Source organism: Pituophis catenifer, unplaced genomic scaffold, assembly GCF_029215685.1.
Source record: "Pituophis catenifer annectens isolate HBS135680 unplaced genomic scaffold, rPitCat1.0.hap2 SCAF_15, whole genome shotgun sequence".
NCBI classification, from domain to species: Eukaryota; Metazoa; Chordata; class Lepidosauria; order Squamata; family Colubridae; genus Pituophis; species Pituophis catenifer.
In genome coordinates, this window is record NW_027256895.1 from 14,088,764 (window position 1) to 14,108,359 (window position 19,596).

General features: G+C 46.4%; 1 protein-coding gene across 1 annotated transcript in view; it reads left to right on the plus strand.

Annotated features, from left to right (window-relative positions):
• The window catches only part of LOC139324755 (alpha-N-acetylneuraminide alpha-2,8-sialyltransferase-like), a 33,893-nt gene extending 14,737 nt beyond the window's left edge, over window positions 1–19,156 (plus strand). Inside the window, exons 3-7 of the mRNA XM_070954497.1 lie at window positions 4,692–4,817; window positions 7,826–7,970; window positions 10,716–10,828; window positions 16,314–16,400; window positions 18,694–19,156. Of these exons, the coding sequence (XP_070810598.1) occupies window positions 4,692–4,817; window positions 7,826–7,970; window positions 10,716–10,828; window positions 16,314–16,400; window positions 18,694–19,156 (934 nt within the window). The remainder of the gene's footprint in view (window positions 1–4,691; window positions 4,818–7,825; window positions 7,971–10,715; window positions 10,829–16,313; window positions 16,401–18,693) is intronic.
• The last annotated feature ends 440 nt before the right edge of the window (window positions 19,157–19,596 follow it).

Genomic DNA, 19,596 nt, shown 5'->3' on the forward strand with positions numbered 1-19,596 from the left:
TATATCCCAGAGGTGGATTGCAGGAGCAGAGGGCTGGAAAACGAACGTTGTCTTACCTGAACGTTCCTTTTCAGCTCTCTGCGACTGCAATCCACACCCGCCCTGTTCGCTTTCTTTCTTGTGTTGCCTTATTACTGGTTCCAGTTTTCAAAGTTTGTAAGGCTTGTCCTGACCTTTTTTTGATTTGTTTGCAAGGTGGTCACGCCTTCGTTCAAAGACTGGTGCATCATGGGAAAGTGGGGCGTGGCCACAGCACGGAGAGACAGCAGAAAAATTTCACCCAGTCAAAGGAGAAGCGAGGAGTAAGGAAACCCAGAGGTGGATTGCAGTCGCAGAGAGCTGAAAAGGAACGTTCAGGTAAGACAACGTTCGTTCTCATCTACTATACCATTAAAATCCCCCATCATACAAATATTGTCATAGTCCAATTCAATTATTTTTTTATGTAGCTTTCTATAGAAGTCGTCTTGATTGTTATTTGGAGCATATATTGCTATTAAGAGTATTTTCATGTTATTATCTATTATTTCCACCATCAAAATTCTTCCTTCATCATCTGCGTATATTTGCTCTGCTGGAATTATGTTTCTAATGTATAAGACAACTCCCCTTTTCTTACATTGTGGCAATGAAGCAAAAAAATTTCCCTAATTTTGGCTGTACCAGTAACTGTTTGTGTTGCTTTTTAATGTGCACTTCTTGCAAGTAGATTATATCAAACTTTAATTTCTCTAATTTATGGAATACCTTTCTTCTTTTAATGGCTAAATAAAGTCCATTTATATTTATTGTAATCAATTTTTTCTCTTCCATAAGAGGGGTTTATTGCCCTAGTAGATCTCGGTTCCCGTTGCTCTTTGTGTTCCACAATACCCCCTACTGCTTCTGCTTTTTCAATCATTGCTATGTCTTCTTCTTGGATTTGGATCAGTGGTTCTGCCATTCTAGTTTCCATTTCTTTCTCTCTGAGAAATTCTGCATAAAATGCTTTAGCTTTATCCACTAAATCTATTCTATATCTTTGCTGTTGCCACGTAAGCACTAATCCTTCTGGTATTAGCCATCTGTAATTCACAACTTTTTGAAGTAGTATTTTAGTCAGGAATTGACTAAATTCTCTCACTCTTCTCGGTATTTGCTTCAGAACCACAATTTCTTTCTCCTTGTACTTCAGCGTTTTTTCTCTTGCAATCTGCAATATTTGTGCTTTAATCGATTTCTTGGTAAACTTTATATGGACTTCTCGTGGTAATTTATTTCTCATTGCATACCTTGTGTAGACTCGAAATATCTCATCTATGCCATCCATCATCTTTTCTTTGGTAATTTCTAATGCTTCTGCTAAAATTTCTATCATTATTTCTGCCAAGTTCTCTCCCTTTTCTTCTATATTTTGAAATCTGAGATAAAATTCTGCTCTGTCTATTTCCCATCCGACTAATCCACTCTTATTCTTGCTCAACTTCATCGAGTCTAGTGTCAATGTCTCTAATTTTTTTCTCTCTTTGCTCTTCCTTTTCCTCAATCTTTTGGAGTCTATCTTCATATTTCATCATCATTTGCTGTATGTTCTCCACTTTCTCATCTGTTTTCTCTGTTCTTTTTTCAATCTTCTCTACTCTTGTTTGTATATTTTGAACTCCTTGTAGAATCATCTGTAGTGTCGTCTCCTTTTCTTTCTCTCTTTCCTTCTCCTTCTCCTGTTGTAGCATCGTCTGTATTGACTGCTGTCCTCCAGATGGTGATGAAGAAGGCATTGATGTGGAAGAGCCAATAACCGTTACTTTTTTACTCATTCTGTGAAGTAGTTGCAAAAGGTTTTAACAAATAAAAAATTCTTCAGGCTCTTCTATACCTTAATCCGTTTATGGATGGAGCAAATATTACCCCAAATAACAAACACTGAGGAACAATAATAATGAATGGTAGAGAACATACAATTTGTTCAACCTTGCATTCTGGAATGGTTTGGTAAATATTCAGGTTAGAGTTCTCAATTAAGTCCCATAATTTATTTACATAGTATTTAATTAAAGTTGTAGGCCACCCATCTCATTATCAAGGGACTGGGTGGCTTCCAGTTTTCTTGTAGATCAGGGGAAGAGGTCAAAAAAGTCAAGATGGTGTCTGAGACCCTCTGATCAAATCAATGAACGTCTGTTCTGGCACCATGTTTGTCTCTCCTCATTTCATCCAAGCATGATGAGCAAAAGATACAGTGGTACCTCAGTGCTCATTGTTAATTGGTTCCAGGAGGCGCCATAAGTACCAAAAATGATGAGTATCAATTTTTTTCCACAAGGAATAATCTAGTGCAGGGGTGTCAAATTCAGTTTCATTGAGGGCCGTTTCAGGGTTGTGTTTGACCTCAGGTGGCCGGAGTGTGTGTGGCCAGGGTGGGCGTGGCCAGCTCGACATCACTCATGTCAAGGGTGCCTGTGGTGGCCTGAGCGCTCTGCCAGAGAAAATGGGCTCTCGAGTTCCGTTTTCGGCTGTGACGGCCTCCTGCAACCCTCTGCCAATAAAAACAGCTCGGGAGGGCCTCACACTCCATTTTCGCTGGCAGAGGCACTGCAGGCCAGTCCTTTGCTGTTTCTGGGGCAGCCCCGCAGGCCAGATCTAAGCACCCCGCAGGTCGAATCTGGCCCCAGGCCTTGAGTTTGACACCCCTGATCTAGTGAGTCACAAAGCAGCCAACACCAACAACTTCTAGCTTGTGTGTTGAGTACCATCAGAGGTGGGTTTCAGCAGGTTCTGACCAGTTCTGGAGAACCAGTAGCAGAAATTTTGAGTAGTTCAGAGAACCGGTAAATGCCACTTCTGACGGGCCCTGCCCCCATCTATTCTCTGCCTCCCGAGTCCCAGCTGATCGGGAAGAAATGGGGATTTTGCAGTAACCTTCCCCTGGATTGGGGAGGGAATGAAGATTTTACAGTATCCTTTCCATGGAGTGGGGTGGGAATGGAGATTTTACAGTATCCTTCCTTTGCCATGCCCACCAAGCCATGCCACGCCCACCAAGCCACACCCACAGAACCGGTAGTAAAAAAATTTGAAACCCACCACTGAGTACCAAATAAATGATTTTCACATCCAAATGTTGCTAAGAAGCAAATTTGATGAGTTTCAAAGCAGTTGAGCATCAGGGTAGCACTGTACCTCATTTCTCCTCGTAACAAAATTAAATAGTTTATCAGCAGTTTCATTCCTGTCCCTTTGCAGCTTCTATAGTATGATGTGGGACTGGACCATTCCAAACTCAATTGCAGAAAATATGACTTCAGCAACAGAGTGGTCAATGCCTGGAATGCACTACCTGACTCTGTGGTTTCTTCCCCAACCCCCCAAAGCTTTAACCTTAAACTGTCTACTGTTGACCTCACCCCATTCCTAAGAGGTCTGTAAGGGGCGTGCATAAGTGCACCAGCATGCCTACCGTCCCTGTCCTAATATTCCTTTTTACTTACTCTTTTCATGTATTCCAATTATGTTTATACTTTTACCTGTTATCTTATATATGCTTGACAAATAATCTTATGATTATGATTATATGATTATGATTATGGATGAAAGTCTGAAAAAATGAACTCTTTCTTTCTCCAGTGAAGTCAAGGCTATGCTTATGTGATAATAGCAATAGCATTTAGACTTATATACCGCTTTACAGTGCTTTGACAGCCCTCCCTAAGTGGTTTACAGAGTCAGCATATTGCTCCCAATAATCTGGGTCCTCATTTTACCCACCTCGGAAGGACGGAAGGCTGAGTCAATCTTGAGCCTGGTGAGATTCGAACTGTCAAATTGCAGGCAGTCGGCAGGCAGCAGAAGTAGCCTGCTGTACTGCACTCTTAACCACTACGCCGCTGTGGCTGTTTAGCTGAACGGTTTAGAATAAATTGTATGGTCTAAGAAGGATGGAAAGCTGAGTCAGCCTTGAGGTAGTCAGGACTGAACTTCTGGCAGTGGGCAGAGTTAACCTGCAATGCTGTATTCTATCCACTATACCACCATGGTTCTTAAGACGAACGGCGTAGAATAAATTGTATGTTCTACACCAAATCTTGAGAAGATGAGATCAGTTCCTTCCCTTGACATACAAGTAGTCCTTGACTTACAACCATTCATTGAATGATTGTCGGAAGTTACAATGGCACTGAAAAAGTGATTTTCACACATTTTTCACACTTACGACCATTGCAGCATCCCCATGATCACTTGATTTACATCCAGATGCTTGACAGCTGGTTCAGATTTATGACGGTTGCAGTGTCCCATGATCATATGACTACCTTTTGCAACCTCCTGACAAGCAAAAGTCAAGAGAAGCCTGATTCACTTAACAACAGTGTTACGGATTTAATCACGGCGGGGATTCGCTTAACAAACGTGGCAAGAAAAATCGTAAAACGGGACCAAACTCACTTAACAAATTTCTCCCATAGCCACGTAAACGCTGGGCTCAATTGTGATCATAAGTCAAGGAGTCCCTATATTTTAACATCAATATTTCCCTTCCTCGTATTTCGTATGAGACTAAGAAACTTGATGGAACTGATTAGATTTGAGATTTGAAGATCGGGTTTGGAGACGCTGGATCCCAAATCCATTGCCGTGCTGGCTGGTCTGGGAAGGGAGGTTCTATTGGAAAGTTCCCAGGAGTAAACATTTTCTTCTCTTTGTTTTGATGATAGTGCTGAAGGTCAGAAACCATTATTTAAGAATGGAAAATTCTCCAAGGACAAGGTTCTAAAGTGGCAGCGGATGCTTATTCAGGAATGTCCTTGGAAACCCAATGCTACAGCGGTTATGCAATATAGGTAATAATGCTAATGGTCCATCCAAATCATCAGTTCGAAAAGGAATTGGGTTGCCTGCCTGTCAAACCTGATGCAAACTTAAGCCTCTAAATAGAAAACGATGCTTGGTTCCATTTCCTGAGAAAGGTATATTTTTATTAGAGATCCAAGTCAGAGGTGGTATGCAGCCGGTTCTGGAAAACCGGTAGCGGAAATTTTGAGTAGTTCGGAGAATCGGCAAATATCACCTCTGATTGGCCCCGCCCCCATCTATTCGCTGCCTCCCGGCTGGGTCTTCTTTTCTTCGCCCTGCACACGGAGCCGGAAAGCAGGTTAGTGGGGTGGGGTGGGAATGGAGATTTTACAGTATCCTTCCCCTGGAGTGGGGTGGGAATGGAGATTTTACAGTATCCTTCCCCTGGAGTGGGGTGGGAATGGAGATTTTACAGTATCCTTCCCCTGGAGTGGGGTGGGAATGGAGATTTTACAGTATCCTTCCCCTGGAGTGGAGTGGGAATGGAGATTTTACAGTATCCTTCCCATGGAGCGGGGTGGAAATGGAGATTTTGCAGTATCTTTCCCCTGCCATGCCCACCAAGCCAAGCCACGCCCACCAAGTCACACCCACAGAACCAGTAGTAAAAGAATTTGAATCCCACCACTGGATCAAGTGTATTGCAGTAATGCATAGCTAGAACTGAGATTCGCCCATCAAAACTCCTGTGTTATTCCCCTCCTCTCCTCTCCTTAATTGTCTTTCATTTCCCAAGATAACCAATTAAAATCATGCAAGCTATTTTCCTAACGGTCAGTTCAAGTGTACTCTGGTATGCCGCTCCGTCCTTCTCCCAGCTGGGTGACCTTGAAGCAGCTTCTCGAGAAAGCACAGCAGCTACTTTTGGTTTCCCAAGCATTTTCCCTTTCGTCCCCCTTCTCCATAGTTTATGGCAGATTGTCACCGCAGATCAGCAAAGCACAAGCAAGCTTGAGGTGGCAGCAAACTGCCCTTCAATTACTTTAATCTATTCTATTCTATTCTATTCTATTCTATTCTATTCTATTCTATTCTATTCTATTCTATTCTATTCTATTCTACTCTACTCTACTCTACTCTACTCTACTCTACTCCCTTTCTTATTCTATTATACTGTACTCTATTCCCTTTCCTATTCTATTCTATTCTACTCCCTTTCCTATTCTATTCTACTTTACTCTACTTTACTCTGCTCTACTCTATTCCCTTTTGTATTCTATTCTACTCTACTACTCCCTTTCATACTCTACTTTATTCCCTTTCCTGTTCTACTCTACTCTACTCTACTCTATCCCCTTTCCTATTCTATTATACTCTACTCTACTCCCTTTCCTACTCTATTGTGCTCCCTTTCATATTCTATTCTACTCTATTCCCTTTCCTATTCTACTCTACTCTATTCTACTCCCTTTCCTATTCTATTCTATTCTATTCTATTCTATTCTATTCTATTCTATTCTATTCTATTCTATTCTATTCTATTCTACTCTACTCTACTCTATTTCCTTTCGTATTCTATTGTATTCTACTCTACTCCCTTTCCTACTCTACTGTACTCTATTCCCTTTCCTATTCTATTATACTCTACTCTACTCTACTCTACTCTACTCTACTCTACTCCTATTCTGTTCTGTTCTGTTCTGTTCTGTTCTGCTCTGCTCTGCTCTGCTCTGCTCTGCTCCGCTCCACTCCACTCCACTCCACTCCACCCCACCCAACTCTACTCTATTCCCTTTCCTATCCTATCCTATCCTATCCTATCCTATCCTATCCTATCCTATCCTATCTCTACTCTACTCTACTCTACTCTACTCTACTCTACTCTACTCTACTCTACTCTACTCAGAGGTGGGTTTCAGCAGGTTCTGACCAGTTCTGGAGAACCGGTAGTGGAAATTTTGAATAGTTTGGAGAACCGGTAGTAAAAATTCTGACTGGCCCTGCCCCCATCTATTCTCTGCCCCCCAAGTCCCAGCTGAATCGGGAGGAAATGGGGAGTTTGCAGTAACCTTCCCCTGGAGTGGGGTGGGAATGGAGATTTTACAGTATCCTTCCCCTGCCATGCCCGCCAAGCCATGCCATGCCATGCCTACCAAGCCATGCCACACTCACAGAACCGGTAGTAAAAAAATTTGAAACCCACCACTGACTCTACTCTACTCTACTCTACCCTACCCTACCCTACCCTACCCTACCCTACTCTACCCTACCCTACCCTACCCCCTTTCCTACTCTACTCTACTCTACTCGACTCTACTCTACTCAGAGGTGGGTTTCAGCAGGTTCTGACCAGTTCTGGAGAACTGGTAGCGGAAATTTTGAGTAGTTCGGAGAACCAGTAGTAAAAATTCTGACTGGCCTTGCCCCCATCTATTCTCTGCCTCCCAAGTCCCAGCTGAATCGGGAGGAAATGGGGATTTTGCAGTAACCTTCCCCTGGAGTGGGGTGGGAATGGAGATTTTACAGTATCCTTCCCCTGCCATGCCCACCAAGCCATGCCATGCCATGCCCACCAAGCCATGCCACACCCACAGAACCGGTAGTAAAAAAATTTGAAACCCACCACTGACTCTACTCTACTCTACTCTACTCTACTCTACTCTACTCTACTCTACTCTACTCTACTCTACTCTACTCTACTCTACCCTACCCTACCCTACCCTACCCCCTTTCCTACTCTACTCTACTCTACTCTACTCTACTCTACTCTACTCTACTCTACTCTACTCTATTCCACTCTATTCCTATTCCTATGTTGATGCAATTTAGAATTGCATTGGCTTTTTTTGGGCTATTTTAGGTAGATAGCTTGACGGAGTTGGAAGGGACCTTGTAGGTCATCTAGTCCAACCCCCACCCACCCAAGCAGAAGACCCCTACACCATTTCTGACAGATGGTAGTCCAGTTTCTTGAAAGCCTCCAGGGATGATGCTCCCACACAGTGCCTCACGGTGATCCCTTTTCAAGTTAACCCCCGCTGATGCCTTCTTTCAGGGAAGAGCTAGGTCAGTGTTGCAATGCTTCTCATCTGCTGGTGGTAACCAAGGAAAACACACCACTGCGATCCATTATCAATTTCGATGGTGACAAATATAAAAATATCACTGTGGACGCCACCCTGAGAAATGTTCTATTGAAGGTAAGAGAAAGATGCATTCTTTGGGTTTTGGTGGAAGGGAAACCCATGGGGGCGGCAGGGGGGTGTTAACAGAATACAAGTAGTCCTCAACTTACAGCCTGTTCTGTCCCTGTCTCACACACGCACACAAACAGTCAGCCAGGAGTTAAAGTAAACTTGCAGACAATAATTTCCTTCGATAACAGAATTGGCAACAACCAAGTAGCTGCTTGCCAAAAACTTTACTCACAGAGGGAGGTGTTCCTTCTCCGTCAGATAAACCAAAATAAATTCACAAAGCCAAAGAATTGTCAAGTCCAGTCCTTAATAAGCCTTAATCAAGCCTTGATAGTACAGTGGTATACGCACCCTGTTATTAACACAGCTGCCTGCAATTTCTGCTGGTTCGAATCTCTCCAAGGCTCAAGGTTGACTCAGCCTTCCATCCTTTCTAAGGTAGGTGAAATGACCCAGTTTTTGGGGGCAATAAACTGACTTTGTATAAAATATACAAAAGAATGACGGCTATTGCTTAACGCATTGTAAGCCGCCCTGAGTCTCCGGAGAAGGGCGGCATATAAATCAAATTAAAAAAAAAAAAAAGGCAGATAACGAAGCTCCAGAGACACGGTATGACTTGCTAGCTGTTCAGTTTTGTCTGTCACAAAGCCTGAATGGCCACCACACCCTCTTTTATCCCCTGTGGGATGTGGTCCAGTGACTCAGCTTAATCTCTGGCACGCCTCCTTCTCTGCTGCGTGTGCTTGTCTTTCCGACGCTGGCGGGGATCCAGCCAAGACTTATCTCTGTCGCTGTCTGATTGTGGCTGCTCGCAGATGCCTGGCTCCTGGCCTATCTCTTCTCCTTCAGGAGACACCTGAGGCATTGCCAGAGAGGATGGTCCTGGAGAGGGAGGCCTTGCCAACTCCTCTCCTTCACTTTCGGAGTCTTCTCCCTCCGATAAGACGGGCTCGGGGGTCGGAGTCACAACACAGCCTCCGGAGCCTGGGGAGGGCAACGATAACCCCCTCCCCCGCAGTGGTGCAGGAGCAGGGGTGAAATGCTCCTGGTTCGGTAGTGATGGAGGCGGGTGGTTCGGAGAACCGGTAGCAAAAATCCCTGCCCCCCCCATTCCCCAGCTGAGCCGCGCAATCATCAGAGGCTTTTTTTAAAAAAAATGTTTAAAGCATTTTTTCTACAACCTCTTTGGCCGAAAAAAATGCTTTTAAAAGTAAAATAAAAAGCCTCTGATGATCGGGGGCTCAGCTAGGATCATTAGAGGCTTTAAAAAGCATTTTTTCTACAACCTCTTCAGCCGAGCAGGTTATAGAAAAATGGTTTTAAAAGGAAAAGAAGCCTCTGCCGATCAGGCAAGTCAGCTGGGATCGTCAGAGGCTTTAAAAAAAAAAAAAGAAAGCCTCTGCCGATCAGGCAAGTCAGCTGGGAACGTCAGAGGCTTTAAAAAAAAAAAAGAAAGCCTCTGCCGATCAGGCAAGTCAGCTGGGATCCTCAGAAGCTTTTAAAAGCATTTTTTACAAGCTCTTCAGCTGAAGAGGTTGTAGAAAAAATGGTTTTAAAAGTTAAAAAAAAAACAAGTTGGCCACGCCCACTCAGTCATATTACACCCCCCCACCAAGCCACGCCCACAGAACCGGTAGTAACAAATTTTACATTTCACGACTGTGCAGGAGGCCGAGTAGGCCATGCCCCCATGGCCACCCCCCCCCCCCGCCCCAGAAACCAGGCAGAGAACCGGTTGCTAACATTTTTCAATCCCACCCCTGCCGACCGGCCACAACAAAGTCACTTCCCTTTGGATAAATGTAACGAAATAAAACCTTTTAAAAGGGAATCCTTGCTAAAAGGCCCCTGATGTCCTCATTCTGTCAAGAACCTTGGAGTACTCATTTCTAAAGATGTAAGTGCCCGAGCCCACTGTAACAACATTGCCAAAAAGGCATTAAGAGTTGTTAACCTAATCTTGTGTAGCTTTTTCTCTGATAATATTGAATTACTAACTAGAGCATACAAAACATTTGCTAGACCAATTCTCGAATAGCGCTCATTTGTCTGGAACCCGCACTGCATATCGGACATAAATACAATCGAGAGAGTCCAGAGATATTTTACGAGAAGAGTCCTCCATTCCTCTAACCGCAATAAAATACCTTATGCCACCAGACTCCAAATTTTGGGCTTAAGACAACTTAGAACTACGCCGACTTCGGTCTGACCTAAGCGTAGTACATAAAATTATCTGCCACAATGTCCTTCCTGTCAATGACTACTTCAGCTTCAACCACAACAGCACACGAGCACACAATAGATACAAACTCAAGGTAAACCGCTCCAAACATGATGGCGGAAAATACGACTTCCGCAACAGTGGTCAAGGCCTGGAATGCACTACCTGACTCTGTAGTTTCTTCCCCAAACCCCCAAAACTTTAACCTTAAACTGTCTACTCTTGACCTCACCCCATTCCTAAGAGGTCTGTAAGGGGCGTGCATAAGTGCACCAGCGTGCCTACCGTCCCTGTCCTAATATTCCTTTTTACTTACTCTTTTCATGTATTCCAATTACGTTTATACTTTTACCTGTTAGTTTATATATGCTTGGCAAATATGATTATGATTTGCCGTTGAGTCTACTTGAAAGATGAATTAAAATCCAATTCATGAAAACATTCTGCCTTCAGCTGTTTGTACGTGCATATTTAATCTCTTCTTTTTTTCTCCGCCTTCCTTCCTTATGTGGCCTCTCTAGAGATTTCCATTGGCAGGTACCCGCTATAGCAAATGTGCTGTCGTTGGCAACGGTGGTATCCTACAAGGTAGCAGGTGTGGACAAGAAATCGACCAGGCTGATTTGATCATCAGGTAACTGTTTCTTTCTTTCTTTTTTTGTGGGGAGTCGGGGGAGAGCTCAGGTTAAAAGGATGGGATCATAAGGGACTCTGGAAATCTTTATAGTCTTGGTTTATCGAAGGAACAGAGCTTTCTCATTTCCCCGTCTTTCTTCTCCTTCGTCTTCCTTTCCTCCTGCTTCCCCTTCTCTTTTCCTCCTTTTATTCACCTTCCCTTTCTCCTTCACCTTCACCTTCTTTTCCTTCTTCTTCTTCCCTCCCCCATCCTTCTCTTCTTTCCCTTTCTCCTTCTATTTCTCTTCCCTTCCTCTTCCCCTCCCCTTCTTCCTAGTCTTTTCCCTTAACCTTCTCCTTCTATTTCTCTTTTCCTTCCTCTTCCTCCCTTCCCTTCCCCTCCTCCTCCTAGTCTTTTCCCTCCCCCTTCCCCTTCTCCTTCTATTTCTCTTCTCCTTCCTCTTCCCCTCCCCTCCCCTTCCTCCTCTTCCTAGTCTTTTCCCTTTTCCTTTCCCTTCCCCTTCTATTTCTCTTCTCCTTCCTCTTCCTCCCTTCCCTTCCCTTCCTCCTCCTCTTCTTTTCCCTTCCCCTTCCCCTTCTATTTCTCTTCTCCTTCCTCTTCCCCTCCCCTCCCCTTCCTCATCCTCCTCCTCTTTTCTCTTCCCTTCCTCCTCCTCCTCCTCTTTTCCCTTCCCCTTCCCCTTCTATTTCTCTTCTTCTTCTCCTCCCTCTTCCCCTCCCCTTCCTCCTCCTAATCTTTTCTCTTCCCCTTCTATTTCTCTTCTCCTCCCTCTTCCCCTCCTCCTTCTATTTCTCTCCTCCTCCCTCTTCCTCCCTTCCCCTCCTCCTTCTCCTCTTTTCCCTTCCCTTTCTCCTCCTCCTCCTTCCTTTCCCTATTGGACCTGGGGGCTTTAATTTCTAGTATTTTTGCAATTAAAACCATTGCTTATTTGGGAATCCAATGGGTATAAAACTCCCCCTCAGTATGATATAAAACAGGGTCTTAAATGGGAGGCACATCCAAGGAAGAAGCTATTTCTTCAAGAGATGACAGAGAAATCTCCCACCGTTTGGTTCTAAACTGAACATGTTTGAAACAAGATCAAGAGTTAGCAAAAAAAGGAATTTTGGACGGTGAGATTCTGGCAACAGCACTCCCCATTTGAAGTTCTTACAAAAATACCCCTTCCCTTTAAAAACCGAATCGAACCTACCCATTTCCCTTCTTTTGCAGTTTTAAATAACAGTACAGGTAGTCCTCAACTTATAACCATTCATTTAGTGACTGTTTGAAGTTGCAACAGCACTGAAAAAAGTGACCGATGACCATTTTTCACACTTACGACCGTTGCAGCCTCCCTGTGATCACGTGATTTACATTTGGATGCTTGACAACCGACTCATAGATACGATGGTTGCAGCGTCCCGGGGGTCATGCGCTCCCCTTTTGCGACCTTCTGACGAACAAAGTCAATGGAGAAGCCGGTGTCGAGCCCGCCCTCACGCTCGACACGACTCACCGCCGATCCCTCACCCTGCAGCTTCGGCGGTGGACGGCCAGCGGGCACAAACAGTGGCACATGGGGGTGGGGCTCTGGGCGCTGGGTTAGGCGGCCGGGTGAGGTGGCAGGGTGCGTCGGATGTAGGACTTCTCGTGGTAGCAGTTTCCCGCATGCAACGTCGTCCCAGCTGGAGGATTCCGCCGATGATTTGCTGGTTCGGGGGGGCGGATGGGCGTGGCGTGGGCTACGCCCCACAGCAGCTGGGCAGAGAGGCATAAAAACGCTACGAGCTACATGCCCGTAGCGCCGTTTTTAAATCGCTTATGACTGCAGTATCCTTCGTTGCTACGAAAGTAAACCATCATCCCAAAGCAAAACGTTGTCTACTGGTGATTTGTTGCGTTTCTTCCGTTTCGTGGTCCGAGGATCCTGAGAGGAAAACGGCGCTATTCTTTCTACTTCAGCGGAGGAAACAAACAGACGGATGGCCGAAGGTTTGGATCCTGAGTTGTGCGTGGGGGAGGACTCCGGTGTAGAGCAAGCGGAGGCAAGTGCAGGGGGCTTGGACGAGGCTCCCATCCCTGTCGTTCAGCCGAAGGAACGGACGGGGAGTCAAAGTGGGGGGCCAGGCAAGCCGGAGGGGAAGACAGCTACGGCCTCTGGAGAATGGTGGCATAGCTCAGCCCTTACCGGTCCTAGTAAGGGAGCGCCGACCCCACCCTCCACGGATGAAAGGTTCCTTAAGTGGAGAGAGCGGCGGTGGGTTGATGATGAGGAAGGGGGGGAGTGGAGTTATTCCACCAGACTGGGTCCTTCAACTCTGGATGTCCTAAGGGAGAAGTTTGGGGAGGCCAGCTTTCGGGACGCACAGTCCTGGCAACCATGGGCTACGGGGGGGGAGTCCTCTGCAGCTTGGCAAGGGGTTTCTACAACTACAACAGATACCCGTTTCCGTCTGGCCAGCCCTAAATTGAGGGCGGACCGGGGGGCCCCTGGACAGAGACGTGAGACCATTCCCCCTACAGATGGCCAGGAGAGGGCAACGAGTTGCCCGGATGCCAGGGGTCGGCTTGCACAGGGGGAACGTCGGGCCGAAACAGGGCGGCGGGTACCCTCACAGAGCTTCAGTGGCACACCAGCTGGTCAGCCCAGGTCCATACCATTCTGGACGGCAGGGCCATGGGGGGCCCAGCCTATGTGGGGCCCTCCTCCTTTCCAAGCAACATTTGATGGGAGTGCGGACCAAGTGGCAATCTTTCTCAGCCAGGCTATCAGTTATCTGGATCTCTATGGCCGGTTCTACCCATCCCAGTGGTCCATGGTGGTTGCCCTCACCACCGTTATGGCAGGGGAGGCTGCCGACTAGGTGGCGGACCTACACAGCGACCATGCCCGTGAGCTAACTGACATTGGACTTTTTCTGGAGGGTCTTCGGGCCCGGTTCGAGGATGATTCCAGGACACAACAGGCCGAAGGGGAGCTTGTGTCCTTGAGACAAAAAGGCCGTCCTGCCAAGGACTATGTGAAGGAATTCCGTTCCATCGCTGGGCGGTTGCGGGCGTGGCCTGAACGTATGCTTGTGCATCAGTTTCATTTGGGACTGGATCGGGACTTGAGACAGGCATGCGTATATCGGGGACTACCACCACGTCTGTCGGAGTGGTTTCGGGCAGCCATAGACCTGGATATGGGGCTGAAAGAGTTCCGCAGCAGACCCAGTGCAGGACCATCAGCCCAGGTGAGGAGGCTGCCAGAGCGACCTGTGGCCAACCGAGGAAGTGTACCTACAGCGCTCGGAGACTCCGTTCGTCGGCCGACGTTTCATTGTTTCCGATGCAATCAGATAGGCCACCGTGCTCTGGACTGCCCTCTTCCACCCTCCCAACAACCCGTAAGCCGAACACCCACGACTGGGGGGAAGGGCCGTGAACGCCAAAGGACAACACCAGAACGGTCCAAGGTCGTGGCTCAGGCTCGACCGTCCGATAACGACACATCACCAATCGAGCCTGCAGAACGTTCCAGCACTGGCGAGGCGTTCGTTGTAGAGGGGGATAGCGACGAGGAGGACAGCAACCGGGATCCAATGGTGAGTGCTCCCGTTCGTCCTTTTCTGATCCCAGTTACAATGGAGAACACACGACGGGGTCTGGATGTACAACAGGGAGCGCTAATCGACTCTGACTGTACTCATTGCTTGATGAGACGAGCATTAGCGATGCAGTTAGGGTTACGGTTATATCGGTTGCACTCACCTATTAAGTTTGAACAGGTGGACGGGTCAACGTTGGGAGGCGCTCCTGCTACGCAGGTAATGGAACTAGTACAATTAAGGATAGGAGAGCATAAAGAGTATCTCCGGTTCATAGTAGTGGATGTCATGATCGAGCCCATTATCCTGGGGTTAGCATGGCTGGACAAATGGAAACCAACTATCTGGTGGGAAGGAGGGTATCGCAAGCTGCGCCTTGAAATAGGTCCTGAACCAAGTGCTCTCGAACCCTCTAGTCGGTTGCTGGAAGGGAACGAACATAGGTCAAGACCCCTGACACCGGGGGTTCCAGCAGTGTATACAGATCTAGCAGCTGTGTTTGACGAGGCGGAGTGTGACATATTACCACCTCACCGTAGGACAGATTGCGCTATAGAACTTGTACCTGGTGCGAAGTTACCTAAACCCCGAATGTATGCGATGACACCAAGGGAGGTAGATGAATTGCGTAAATATATCGACAAGAACTTAGCCCGGGGGTTTATCGAACCCAGCAGAGCCCATATGGCTGCTCCAGTACTGTTCCGGGAGAAGAAGGATGGGGGCCTTCGCTTATGCGTCGACTTCCAGGATCTAAACGCTGAGAGTGTAGAACCACTATATCCCCTCCCATTGATAAAAGACCTTCTGGCCACATTAGCGACGGGGCGATATTTCACTAAGTTAGACCTGCGGGAGGCGTATTACTGGGTTAGAATCAGACAGGGGGATGAGTGGAAAACCACGTTTAATTGCCCCCTAGGAAGTTATAAATTCCGGGTTATGCCATTCGGACTGCAAGGAGCCCCGGCAGTGTTTATGCAATTAATCAACGAGGTTCTCCATGAATACCTCTACCGTGGTGTCTTAGTGTACCTAGACGACATCCTGATCTACACGAGAACGTTGTCTACTGGTGATTTGTTGCGTTTCTTCCGTTTCGTGGTCCGAGGATCCTGAGAGCCGGATTCACTTAAGAATTGTGTGACTAATTTAACACCTGAAGTGATTCGCTTAAGAAAATATGGCAAGAAAAGTCATAAAATGGAGGAAAACTCAACTTAACAAATTTCTCACTTGGCAACATAAATTCTGGGTTCAATTGTGGTCGTAAGTCGAGGACTACCTGTAATCAGGGGTGGGATTCAGAAATTTTAGCAACCGGTTCTCTGCCCAGTTGCTGGGTGGGTGTGGCCATGGTGGGCATGGCCTACTCGGCCTCCTGCACCATGGGGGGGGCTTTTCATCCTCCCCAGACTCCGGAGGCTTTCCTCTAGCCTCTGGGAGGGCAAAAATGGCTTCCCCCGGGCTCGGGAGGCTGGAAACAGGCCCATTTTTGGACTTCCAGGACTTCCAGTAGGCCCATTTTTCACCTTCCCCAGGCTCTGGAGGCTTTCCTTGAGCCTCTGGGAGGGCAAAAATGGCTTCCCCTGGGCTCCAGAGGCCCTCCAGAGGCCAGAAATGTGCCTGTTTCTGGACTTCTATAACTTCTGGTAGGCCCATTTTTTGCCCTCCCAGAACCTTCATGCGAGCCCTGCACTTACCTGGCATCCAAAACAGGCTGTGTGGAGACTCCTGGGAGAGGGGGAGTGGGGTGGGCGGGGTCAGCCAGTCCTTGCAACAGCCGGTTCGGCGAACCAGATTAAAATTAATATCCGGTTTTCCCGAACCGGCTGAATCCCACCCCTGCCTATAATGCATTCGCTTGAGTTTAATCTCTACGTTTCTTTTCCGTTCGCTCCCCCACCCAGGTTTAATCTGCCTCCGTTGAGGAAAACTGAAGACGTGGGAACCAAGACACACTTAGTGACCATCAACCCCAGTATTTTAAGTAATAGGTAAGGAAGGTTACATAAATACAAACAATAATCCACTACAGTCTGTGAACAAAGAAGGCGGCCGCTCTAAACTTCAAAGAAACACGCAGACCGTTGTTTTTTTCCATGCACGCCGATTCCTTTTGAAAAATGGCATTTTGCTGTTGTAGAAAGTTAGCACCTACCCCTCTCCTAGAAGAACGAAATATTCTAGGAAATATTAAAAAGGGAGAATATTGTATTTCCTTGGATGAGAAAAGGAGAAACAGGTTTTTAAAGACAAAGAGCAGCTCCCTGCCCCCCAGCAGATATTTGGTGCCCATTGAGTAGGACTGGGCCAGCCTATCTACAAGTCAAAAGGCCTTCAGCTCCAGGGTGATGGGATTTAGACATGACCCCATAGGACATTATAGGATTATCTAGCAGCAGGGGCTCAGTGCATTACAAAATCACCTGGGGACAGTGCATCACCCAGCAAGCTTCAACCAAGCTTGACTCAGAAAACCTACTAGGTTTCTCCAAAAAGACAACCCACCCTGAATAGAAGCCCTATCATGTTTTTGAGCACAGGCGATCAAATTAAGCCCCACCCACAAAATTACCCCTAATTAAGATCCCGCCCACCCCGGAGTGCGGGGGAGGGGGCGAGGCACACAGGTAAAAAATAAGCTAGGGTGCGGATGGGGGTGGTGGAGCTGTCCTACTTACCAGGCCTCGCATACCCCGACACCTGTCTTGCCTTTTTCTGCGACCGCTTGCCACCACTTGCATGCATCGCCCCGGCCTCTGTTTTGCCTTCAGATGCCTGCTGGAACAGCTGTTATCAGCAGCAGATGCCTTCAGGCAGGCTTTTGAGGTCGAAACAGAGGCCGGGGCGATGCGTGTGAGTGGCAGCAAACAGCGGCAGAAGAAGTGGGCCAGCAGCGGGGCCCTGCTGGGCAGGGCTGTCAGTGAGTCAATAATTAGAACCCTCCAAAAAGAAGGCCTAGCCGTTTCTTCAGGGGTCAAAAGAAAATAAGACCCCGCCTTCTTTTTGGAGAAACATGGTACAAGGTTAGCAGTGACCCCTACAACAACCAATAGTGTTGAATATGCAAGTAGGAGTGAGTCTTACATCAGCCGTCACTCACTGAGAGGGGTGTTGAATATGCAAGTAGAAGTAAGTCTTACATTAGCCTTCACTCATTGGTTCATTTTCCCCGGTGGGAAAATGAACAAGCGTCAGTGGCTGACAGGCTGGACAGCTCCTGGTAAAAGGAGCTGCAGCCTCTGGCAGCCCCCAGTTCGTAGTTATTTTGTTGTTGTTCCTGTTGCCTGAAATAAACAGTTGTTTTACTTCACTACAATTGCCCTGCCTCTCTGTTTGTGTCCACACTTAACAAATAGAATACATTCCTTGCACAGGAACAGGAAATTCAAGGGCAAGGCCCAAGAGAGGCTATAAATAACCCTCACTCTCCACTCCATGTGGTCAGCTGTCCAGGACCTCAAACCCATATGGCCCTGTTAATCAATAAACCTCTCTTTCCAATCAGCCTCCATTTTATCTCAGTGTCTTTCTCCTCACTTGAAACTGAACCATATGGATATTTCTTCCAACACTGGAAGTGTTGGAAGAAATATCCAGGTCCAGTTCCAAGCTGGGAGAAAGACACTGAGATAAAATGGAGGCTGATTGGAAAGAGAGGTTTATTGATAAAGCAGAACCACATGTGATTCTGGGCAGCTGACAAAATGGAGTTGAGAGTGGGTGGGTTTTTATACCTTCTTTGGGCTTTATATTTGAGCTTCCTGTTCCTGTGCAAGAACATGTCCTTTAATATTCTATTGGCTGTTGTCAAATTCCAATGGGGTCAAGTAGAGGTCACAGCTGGCTCTATAGGCAAAAGAGGAAATGAAAATCCTAGGTGTTTGTCTGAGCTAATCTTGTCAACCTTTTGTTTGTTGCTTATCTGGAGTATCTGTATGACCCAGTCTTTCTGAATGGTTGACCAAATCTGCACTTCTAAAAGCTGGCCTTCTCAGTTTCTGCTTGGGGGCAGGGAAACTGGGGCTGGTTTCTGTCTTTTAAGAGCATGTTTCTCCATTTCTCCTTTAGGGGAAATAAAATATTCCGCCTTTTTAATATTTCCCAAAACTTTTCATTCTTCTAGGATGGGGGTAGGGGTAGCTTTCCTACAGCTAAAATCAAAATGGGCACCTACCCCCGCAAATCTGTTTCATTCATAGATTCGTGAATTGTCAAGGGTGTGGTTTTCCTTTTTTTCCTCTTTTTTTTTTTCTTCTTCCTCTTTCCTCTTTTTTTCTTTTGAAGATTCCAAGGCTTGGTGGGTCCTCCGACAGCTTTTATCAACGTTCTTCGGGCCTACCAAAACACCCTTTTCCTCATTCCTGCGATATCCTTTGATTATCATCTTAAAATCGGCTACCGTGCTATAGAGATCCTGAAGAATTTTGGCCTGGCCCATAGGGGATTCTTCCTCCACCCTCACTACCTGGCTGCCCTCGATAAGTATTGGAAACAGAAAGGGATGACAGGAATGCGCCTTTCCACTGGCTTTATGTTCACCAGTTTTGCTCTGGAGTTCTGTGACCACATCACTCTCTATGGTTTCTGGCCCTTTTTATATGACCTAAGTGGGAAACCAATCAATCATCACTACTTCGACAATGTGTTGCCACTTCCTTTAGTTCATAAAATGTCCGAAGAGTTCTCCCATTATCTCAATATGTCTGCCCAGGGTGTTTTGCGCATACAGCTTGGCATATGCCAGTGAGGTTTGGATAGGTAAGACGGTCTCTTAACCCAGGAATAAATCGCCCAAAGAAAAAAACAATCAGTTTGCGGTTCCCAGCAAAGCAACATGGAATTTGTACCGGTGAGGAACAGGATCCTTAACAAAATACAAGATTTTCCCCGCATATTCTTTTCTAGCAATCACAACAGCTCTTTGTATTCCTACTCATCGAATGATCAGAAATAGCAGCCTTCTCACAACCTGGGCAAATGAGAGACAAAATAAGAGGAACGTTCAATTTTTGGAATTGTAAACAAACAAATAAATAAAAGGAAACTGTTTTACAAGTAACTGGCCGAAACGGAGTCCTTTTTCAAAAGTTCCTAGTTGGGAAACCAAGAGGGTTTTTACGGAGGAGATGTCAGTTATAGGAATGTGTGGGTGGTTGATTATCGCAAGCAGGATTAATTTGTTGGTGC